Raw genomic sequence first — 9,780 nt, 5'->3', positions numbered from 1 at the left:
GCTGCTCCCCGGAGCAGGGGGACAGGGGCTTGTGCTCCCTGTGCCGCCGTTGCCTTTCTGGTTATTTCCTTAATTTATTTCGAGATGCCCGCGCCCCCCCATGTCTCCCAGCACTTTCCCTGGAGGGCAGCAGGGCCGCCACGCTGTGGTCCCCCATGCTGCCCCCAGGCCTATTCCCGTCCTCTGGTCCCCTGTACCCCGGTGCCTTTGCCTCCAGCACTTGTGCTGCCTGGCAGCTCTGCCCGCGCCCTGGCTCTTGCCTCCCCCGGGGCTTTGCCTGGGGCAGGGGGTGCTGGGCAGCGGTGCTGTGCCATTGTCTGTCTGTCTGTTCACTGAACCCAGGGTGGGGGGGGGGGGGGTGTTGTTTGTTTATTTGTTTTTCTAAATAAATGCACAAAGGAAAGGCTGGGCCTCCTGTCCTGGAGCTTGGGCCCGCAGTGGGAGGCAGGGACGGTCTGATCCCTGGGGCAGCGAGTGCAGCAGGGCCTGGGACAGGCAACAGCGGCGGGGAGGAGCAGCACAGTGTGTCCTTGGGGGCGGGGACCGCCGTCCCTCCGGCCAGCGCCGGGAGCCGGGCTGCTCGCTGCGCCCTTTGGCATTTCATCAACAGCACAGGCAGCGCTCCGGCTCCGCTTCCAGCTCCCCGGCACCCCCTGGCACTGGCTGCCCTGGGCGGGGGGAACTGCCCCAGCAGCGGGCGACTGTGGGGCCGGTGCCAGAGGGCGTGGGAGCCCGGCGCTGCTATGGCGGGTGTGTATTTTTAGCCTGCTGCTCTGTGCCACAGGGTCAGAGGAAAAGGCTAATTCTCACCTTGGGCTGCCTGGGCTTGGGCCGGGGCCAGCGCTGCCCCACGCCCCCGTCCATTGCAGCCTGACTCACATGGGGCAGGACCGGAGCTGCCGTGTCCGTCTGTCCGTCCCCCATCGACACCGGCCGGCCCCAAGCCCTCGTCCTTCCCGGTGGTGCCATCCCCTGCCTCGGATCCAGAGTGGTGAGAGCACCCCCAGCCCCTCGGGGGCCTCCGTCCTGCACGGGGCCTTGCCCCTCTGAAACATTAACGTGGGCACCACATGCTCTGCGAGCAGGGCAGGCAGGGTGGTGCCGGCTCCTGTCCCTGGTCAGCGCGCCGGCAGGTCCTTCCAGTATTTCTGGCTCTGCCGCAGCAGTTGCCCAGCGCCGCCTGGGCCCAGACAGCACGCTGCCGGCTGGCTCCCGGCCGGGGCAGGGCCGGCCCCGTGCACCACCGGGATGTGCAGGTGAGCAGTGGCCCTGGTTCAGTGCTCTCGCTGAGCCGGGACACTGTCAGGCTGCAGCTGCGCAGCGGGGCCGGCCAGCTGGGCAAGGTGAGTGCTGGCCCTGGCAGTGTCTGCAGCTGCTTCTCTGCCTGGCTGCTCGCTCCAGGAGCTGTGCAGGTGGCGTCAGTGCAGGAACAGCCTTTATTAAAGCAAAATAACCTACAAAAATATAGATACAGCCTGTGCCCCAGGCCTGATCTGGCGAAGGAGGAACAAGGCTCCTGCCCAGGGCAAGGACTAGCTCAGCCACACAGAGCCTTTGGCCCCAGGGGTCACGTGCTCCCAGCTCTTCGGGCCAGGCCCGTTCCAAGCCCCCAGGTTCGCTCTCATCCTCCTCCGAGCGAGCGTTCCTCTCATGGGCGGAGGTTCCCTCCCAGCGCAGCGCGCAGCTGCCCCAGTCCCATCCTGGGCCGGGGCACGTGGTGGAGTGGAGGCTGTCCCCCGCCAAGGGTCTTCAGAGGCAGTGCTGCTCCCTGCAGAGCTGCTTCCGCTGAGGAGCGCAGCGTGTGTGTGTGCAGCCAGTGTTGACGACTCCACCGCGGCTGGGCAGCGCTGAGGGGTGCTAAACGTGGGCACGGCAGAGACAAGCCCTGCCGGCGTGCGTGGAGGTGGCCGTGGGACCCTCCCGTCCCCTGGGAGGACGTCACTGCTCCTGCGTGCCCCAGGAGATGTAGTCGGGGCGGGTGGCCGCGTGGTACTCGTCGATCAGCTGCTGCACAATCTCCCGGGAGTTGTCCAGCTCGTCAAAGTTGTCCTTGAAGATGTCCTCCTTGCGGAACTGCTCCAGGAAGGCCTCCCGCTTGCGCAGCTTGTCATACTGCCGGCACGTCCGCTCAAACAGCTGGAGAGCAGCGCAGCGGTCAAAGGGGCCATAGCTCCCTGGGGATCCCGCGGGGCAGGGGGGGCCCAACCTCCTCAGGCCGCTGCCTAGGAGGAGGCAGGCAGGCAGCCCCAGGCCAGCAGGTCAGTAGCTGCTACCCTGCACCCAGCCAGCACTCGGGATCAGCTCGTGCTTCCGAGGCTGCCTTTGGCCAAGGAGAGGGAGTCCTGCTGCAGCCTGCTCCTGGGAGAACGGCACCAGGGGTGCAGCAGGGCTGACGGGACCCCAGACCAGACCTGAGGCCTGCTGTGCCCCAGCTGGGAGCTGCCCGCCCTCCCCTCATCTACAGGCCCTGCCGTGGCTTTGTGAAAGCCCCAAAGAAGACGCGTTTGCGACTGAAAGGACAACAGAGCTGCAGCTGTGGGGCCCCAGCGCTGCCTGCGGTGTAGAGTAGAGGGAAGGCACTCACCGAGGAGATGTTGGTGTGGTTTGCCATCATGAGGCCACTGACGCGGTGTGCGGACGGCAGGTAGGGTGACTTGCGGGGATCCCGCGGGGCAGGGGGGGCCCAACCTCCTCAGGCCGCTGCCTAGGAGGAGGCAGGCAGGCAGCCCCAGGCCAGCAGGTCAGTAGCTGCTACCCTGCACCCAGCCAGCACTCGGGATCAGCTCGTGCTTCCGAGGCTGCCTTTGGCCAAGGAGAGGGAGTCCTGCTGCAGCCTGCTCCTGGGAGAACGGCACCAGGGGTGCAGCAGGGCTGACGGGACCCCAGACCAGACCTGAGGCCTGCTGTGCCCCAGCTGGGAGCTGCCCGCCCTCCCCTCATCTACAGGCCCTGCCGTGGCTTTGTGAAAGCCCCAAAGAAGACGCGTTTGCGACTGAAAGGACAACAGAGCTGCAGCTGTGGGGCCCCAGCGCTGCCTGCGGTAGAGGGAAGGCACTCACCGAGGAGATGTTGGTGTGGTTTGCCATCATGAGGCCACTGACGCGGTGTGCGGACGGCAGGTAGGGTGACTTGCGGGACAAAGCCACCTGGATGCTGGCAGGACCCCAGGGGATGAAGTTGGCCAGCTTCCTCTCCCGGATCCGCTGCAGACTCTTGTGAACCTGGCAGGATGAGAGCAGCAAGGGGCAGCAGGATGATGGGCAAAGCAGACCCAGGAGCTGCTCCTCACATGACATACGGCCTCAGGAAGGTGGATTTCAGCAAACAGCAGGTAGGGAGGCTCCTCACGGCAAGGGGCTAGCAGCTTTTCCACGAGGCCAGGGCCCATACAGGAACAACTTGGAGCCGGTTCTCAGGCACCGCTCAGTCTCACCCCAGGGTCCCCGCACATGAAGATGGTGACCGTGCCCTTCCCTGGCAGGCCATGCCATTTCCATCAGCACCTGAAACGGCCATAGGAGCTCACCTGTGTAGGATCCACCTCCCCCTGGATGATGTTGAGGATGGCGATGTAGCAGTGGTTGGTCTGCCTGTCTCGCCCTGTGGACACCATCACGTTTTTAGGCTGCAGCAATCTTCTCATCACATCCAGGACTGTGGTTTTCCTCACACTAGCCACCTGCAAATGCCAGCTGAGGGTCAGAGGGAGAGGGCGTGCTGCTCCCTTGCCCTCCCACTGCCCTGCACACACACACAGGAGTGGAGAGCAGCTGGACAGAGAAGCCCCCGCCCCGGAGATGGAGCCAAGCAGCTGGACAGAGAAGCCCCCGCCCCGGGGATGGAGCCACGTGCAGAGCCGCGTGCAGAGCCGCATGCAGGGCAGGGAAATCCCAAAGTCACACAACAGGCACAGCCAGGCTGAGAACGGGAGCGTTGGCAGAGGGTCCAACACAAGGGCGCTGAGCTGCCCCCCCCGACAGCACAGCAGGGGCTGGGGCAAAGCTCAGCTGAGGCCACAGTGACAGGGATGCGTTTCATGTCGTTGCTGTCAAACTTCTGTTCCACTGCTGAGGCAAGGAACAGGGCTGGAGGATAGGAGAGGGGGTCGTTCCCCACTGCACCCTCTCCCCACCTCGCCCTGCACTGAGCCTGTGGGCAGACCGACCACTGCAGTCCCCGAGGGCTGTCACAGGCTTTGCCCACTGCTGCCTGCCAAGGGGGCCACAGCCAGGGCTGGCACCCGAAGGAGTGCCCGTAGCAAGGACAGCTCGGTGGTGTGGCAGCCCCACTCCAGGCACCGTCTGAGCTGCTGGCTGAGCCCCCCCCCCACTCCTCCCTGGGAGGACAGATCACACACTCGATACCCTTTTCAGAGCCAACAGTTTTTCAGATTTGCTTCTCTGAGTAACATCCTGAGGAAATGCACACAACGAGAGGAGAACAGCAGCTGTTAGCTCCCAGCAGAACTGAGACGCGGCCAACGCAGGTGAGTGCCTCTCGAAACAGAACTGCCCCGTTCTCACCAGGGGGGCTGAGGGAGCATTGGCTGGGGACAAGCTAAACGCAAGCGGTAGTGTTCGATACAGCCGAGGGGTGGCAATCCTCTCCCAGAACACAGATCAAACCCCAGGAAGGGGCTGACACCTGGAGCCCACGATCAGTCTTGGCATGACAATGATCAAGTGTTCTGACCCGAATGGCCTGGGCCAGTGGCCCACTGGGGTGGCAGGACTGGCAGGGCTGCTTTGCTGGGCTTGCTCCGATCATTTCTAAGGGTGGCTTTTGTCAGATCTGTTGGCCCTCCCACAGCTGCTGCAGCCATCCTGATGCATGCAGCAGGTAGCCCAGCACAAGCACGATTGCCTGCTCACGTCTGATTCATATCACACACGGCTGTCACATGGTGTGGGCACACGGGCCTGGCATTTGGAACACGCAATTGCAGCTCACACCAAGACCGTGGGACTGACGGATATTACACGGTGAGCATGGCAGCTCCTCCTGCCCTCAGGGAAGGGGAGGAATGCCTGGCGGGCTGCCTTACCGACTGGTCGGTGGTGAGCGGTGTGTACCCCGTCATGAGGAAGTGCAGCCGGGGGGTGGGGATCAGCGAGGCAATCAGCCCGATGAGGTCATTGTTCATGTACCCAGGATACCTGAGCGTGGTGGTGCTGGCAGACATGATGGTGGAGACCTGGGGGAGAGGATGGAGTCAGCGTCTGTGTCACCGTGTGGTCGCAGAGCACGTTCAAAACCTGCTTCACACAGCCCTGCCAGGGGAAGCTGGAGCACCCGTGGAGGCTGCCCCTGGGAAGGTCAGAGGACCCTTGTTCACGGCTCCAGGCTGCCCACCATCACGCCCAGCCCATGGAGCAGGTTCAGACCAAATCGAAGACAGCGGGGAAGCCCCGTGCTGGCTTCTCCAGAGGGAAGAGCCCTTCTCACCAGCTGGTTGATCTGAGAAAACGATGGGTTCTGAATGTGCAGCCGGTCTGTCGCGATCCGATTCAAGGCTGTGTTGTCCAGAACCACCTGCAAGAGGAAAAATGGCTCTGTGAAGAGCCTCGGAGGCAGCCTGAGGAAGGGCAGCCCTGGCCACGTGTCCCAGGGCACCGGATCACCCAGCATAGGCCCCGAGCGCCACGGCCTGGCAGAGCCCTCTGCGGCAGGTGGCAGACACTTGAAACCACAAGCTGACTCATCTGTGGAGCGTAACCGACACTGTCAATGGAAGCTCTTCCCTCCTGTCTTGGCTGTGCTCCCCAGTGCTCTCCCAAAGAGCACTGCCTCTGGGCCAGCACTTTGCAGCAACTTTCAGCCCCAGCAGCTCTGGTACAGCTGCTCTTGCCCTGCCACATGCAGAGAGAAGCTGGGAGGGACGAGTACTGTCTTGGTTAGGACCTGACCAAAGACCCTGGTGCAGGCTGAAGATGCTGCCTGGCTGGGGCTTGTGGGTGCTGAAAGCGATGCTGGAATCGAGTTCAAGTGAAAGACTGCAGCGCAGCTACGTAGAGGAAGCACAGCCAGTCCTCGCTGTCATGGGAAGAATCTGCTGGATCCCGGAGGCAGAAATGCCAAGCCGGACAGCTCAGCAGGGGTTAGCGTAGAGCCCTTGTCCCTGGAGCCACCATATCTGCTCAGTCCTTCTGGACGGGGGTGCACTTGTTGCTGCACCTGGGGCTTCGCAGGCACATCGCACACTGCTGCAGCACTCACCCCACACAGCTACGGCACTTGCCCCAGGAAAAGCTGCGTTTTTGAGCGGCTGGGGACAGGGCTGCCACGCAGGAGCTGGCTGCACTGCTGGCCTGACATGCAGCAGGACTCTTACCACACAGTCAGCATTCTGAGTCAACCTCTTCAGCGTCAGCAGAGAGTTGTATGGCTGGACTACAACATCGCTCATCTCATCCTGGTTTGGGAAAACCGAGTAGGTCTCCACCAGCTTCTTGGGATACCTGGTGAGAAAGCCCAGCCATCTCAAGGGTTAACACCACCAAGCCAGCACTCTCTCCTCCCACAAGCTCCCTTTGCAGTCTCCAGAGTTCAGGACAGCAGTGAGTCACCAGTGCTGCATGCCAGAGTCGGCTCCCAGGGAGGGAGAGAATTTGTCCCAGCAGTGCCTACCCTAGCAGTACAGGAGCAGGCTGCCAGACAGAGCTACAGGCGAGGCTGAGCCATCCGCAGGCTGATTAAGCAGCTGCTTACAAGCCTTTTCAAGAGGCTGCAAGCTCAAACAGGCAGGGATGGCAGCTCAGAGCCCACAGCTAGAGCCTCCCACCCTCCCTTGCGCAGTCAGGGTGTCAGAAGGCAGCTGCCCGATAAGAACGGCTGGGGGAAGGCAGAGTTTGGACAGCATGAGTCCAGTTTCAGAGCCCCTGAAGTCCCCAGGCCTATCAGGAGCCATCCCTTCCCCGGGCAGTATGCCAGGGATTGCACAAGACAGTGTTTGGGTGGGGGCGGTGGCTCTGAGTCAGCGCTCTCCAGCTCCCTGCTTTGGCAGGGTGCCCAGGCTGGGCCAGACTCTGCCGTGAGGGAAGGGGACAAGGCTGAATGCTCACCTGTCATTCAGTCTCTCCAGGAGGTATGAGCCCAGCCCGGAGCCCGTTCCACCAGCAATGGAGTGGCAAAGCACAAACCCCTAGAAGGAAGCAGAACGCAGGCAGCTCAAGCTCCAGCTCAGCCCCAGGAGCAGGCAGAGCAAAGGACACTGTGCCACCACCTCCAGCAGAGACTCGCCAGCCAGGGCGAGAACTCCCCCTGTGACAACTGAGAGCACGGAGCTGACGCCTGCGGACGGAGTGGAGGTTAGCTCTGGCCCCTCCAGACCGCAGCGACAGCCACACGCTCATCAGGCCACTTCTGCCAGAGTGGATGGAATCCACGTCTCTGCACACACCACAAAGTGCAACTGCTGCTCGGGAGCCTCCTGGATTCCTCCCACCCCAGAACAGACTTCAGAATAGCTCCAACGTCACCTTCAGCATCCAGTCGGTCATACAAAACGAAGGTACATGTTCCCAGCCCTTTCCCCGGGCCCTCCATGCCATTCTGCTCCTTCTAGAGTGCCCGAGGCCAAACTCCCTCTACCTGACTTCAGGGCAGTTCCCACCTGCTGCAGGTCCCACAGCGGGCTCTTGGATCTTCTGCCAACTTATTTTACAATGACATTTTCCCTTCCCTTGGTGCCATGTGACAGCCTGACACAAACACCAGGGAGCCCTGTCTGTCTATGCACAGGAAACGGGTTTACATGGACGGTGGCCAAGGTCCTGTCAGAGGCACACGGCAAAGCAGCCGAAGAGCTGTTGGTACCCCTGGTGCCCCTTTAACCCGGCTGGAGAGAAAATGAAGCTGCAGCTGCCTATGCTCACTCCATGGATTTCAAAGCACGCAGCAACTCTGGGTCTAAACACCTTCCTGCTGGCAGCCCGAGGCTCCCTCCTCTGCTGCAGGCAGAGGGGCAGCAGGTGCCCTGTTCCAGCACAGCCCTCCCTACCCGCGAGGGCCTTCACTGGGGGACAAGCAGTGTGTGCCCCGCTTCAGCTGATGCGGGGGAGAGCCATGGGAGGGAGGGAGGTGGAACAGGGAAAGGAAAAAGCACCATAATGCCTGGAACTCTTCCTGCGGCCTGTATTCTGCAGGAAGTGCCCAATGCAAGCAGTATTTGGGGCAGAAAAATGCCCCGCTGAGCATACAGTAAGAAGATTTCTGGGGAAGCCTGGCAGATATAGTAGTGATGGGAAAGACCTCCTTTCCCTAGTTCCCCTCTCTACCTGTTCTCTGCTCGGCACCCAGAAGCAAGTTCAGGAAGTCTGCGTACACCGAACGGCTGAGCTCGACCTTATAAAACGGCAGCCTGGCTCTGAAAACACCAAGCAGGGCAACCGGATTCAAATCCCCTGGTTTACTTACTTCCAAACTGTCGCTCCCATCAGCCTCTCTGTCTATTATGTCAAAAATATCTTCGTGGATTTTTTCTCCCTGCAAGAGAGACCAGACCAGGATTTGTTCCTTTCCCACAGAAAATGGAGAAGAGCTCCTCAAGCCTGGTGTGAAGCCAAGTCAGATTGGCAACGTGACCCTGTGCCCAGGGTGCCACAAAATGTCAGGCGTAAGTCCCCTGCCGAATGATGGAAACTGCGTGCGGAGCCTGACGTGAGACAGCCACAATAAAGCCTCACGCCTAACGAGCTGACCTGCATTTGCACCCAGGAGCACCAGAGCTGTTACCTGTGAGAAGCCACTGGCCCAGTTGTTCCCAGCTCCCCCTCCGTGCTCAGACAGGTAGATGTTTTCTGGGTTGTAGAGGTTGGCGTAAGGGGAGTTCAGGATGGAGTGGATAACTCGGGGCTCCAGGTCCAGCAGCACGGCTCGCGGGATGTAGTGCTCATCGTCTGCCTTTAACAAGGAGCAGTAAGATCATGATGCAGTCGCAGCTCAGCGCCGCTTCTTACTGCAAGAGAAACTGCAAGTGCGTGTGCCACCCCCTGGCCGCGGAGAGCACGGCACAGCCGGCGTCTGACAGGGAAGAGGAGGAAGGGAAGCTTGTTATGTACGGCCTGTCCGTAATGCAGCATCTCTATGCGACCCAGAGCATGTCCTGAATGCTGGGCAGGTGGAGGGGGGGCGCAGCGCCGCTTCTTACTGCAAGAGAAACTGCAAGTGCGTGTGCCACCCCCTGGCCGGGGAGAGCACGGCACAGCCGGCGTCTGACAGGGAAGAGGAGGAAGGGAAGCTTGTTATGTACGGCCTGTCCGTAATGCAGCATCTCTATGCGACCCAGAGCATGTCCTGAATGCTGGGCAGGTGGAGGGGGGGCGGCTCCCCCCCATCGGGCTCGCGCTCGCAGCGGTTACGTAAGGTGGTATCTATGGCAGCCCCAGCCTCACGTTTCTGCCTCCACAACACATCCATTTCCAGAAACTGGAGCGCAGACAGGAGCCCTGGCAGCGTGCTGCCTGGCAGGAGCGCTTGCCTGAGGCTGCCACTCAAACCAGCCCGGGGTCAGCAGCAGCCCACCAGTCCCTGAGCGGGGGTGCTGCTGGAGAGAGCTCAGGCAGTCACAGACAGCCCTGCCTGCATTCGTCTGGGCATGGATCAACCCAGTGACGAGGGAAGGCGCACCCCGTGGCACAGCGCGCCCACTCCACGTTCCAGAGCAGGCGGGGGCCGGCCCCGGGGCAGGGGCAGCGCCCGGCAGTACCTGGTAGAAGAAGACGTCCTTGCGGTCGGTGCCCTCGGTGGCGAACTCCTCCACGATGCCCTCGGGGCTGATGC

At 61.7% G+C, this 9,780-nt stretch overlaps 2 protein-coding genes across 2 annotated transcripts in view; one reads left to right on the top strand and one right to left on the bottom strand.

The window, feature by feature from the left end:
- The window catches only part of PLEKHH3 (pleckstrin homology, MyTH4 and FERM domain containing H3), a 6,497-nt gene extending 4,708 nt beyond the window's left edge, over positions 1-1,789 (top strand). Inside the window, exons 12-13 of the mRNA XM_009283350.1 lie at positions 1,164-1,343; positions 1,595-1,789. Of these exons, the coding sequence (XP_009281625.1) occupies positions 1,164-1,343; positions 1,595-1,789 (375 nt within the window). The remainder of the gene's footprint in view (positions 1-1,163; positions 1,344-1,594) is intronic.
- On the bottom strand, positions 1,418-9,775 carry TUBG1 (tubulin gamma 1; the record flags this gene model as incomplete). Its single annotated transcript, XM_009283340.1, has 10 exons — positions 1,418-2,136; positions 3,060-3,221; positions 3,527-3,679; positions 5,045-5,194; positions 5,446-5,532; positions 6,332-6,458; positions 7,062-7,141; positions 8,416-8,484; positions 8,734-8,901; positions 9,707-9,775. Coding segments are annotated over 10 exons (1,263 nt in total), but the record flags the coding sequence as incomplete, so codon positions are not given.
- Between the last annotated feature and the right edge of the window lie 5 nt (positions 9,776-9,780).

This window comes from Aptenodytes forsteri, unplaced genomic scaffold (genome assembly GCF_000699145.1).
Source record: "Aptenodytes forsteri isolate BGI_AS27 unplaced genomic scaffold, ASM69914v1 Scaffold492, whole genome shotgun sequence".
Lineage (NCBI taxonomy): Eukaryota > Metazoa > Chordata > Aves > Sphenisciformes > Spheniscidae > Aptenodytes > Aptenodytes forsteri.
This window is presented reverse-complemented; position numbering and strand designations above follow the sequence as displayed.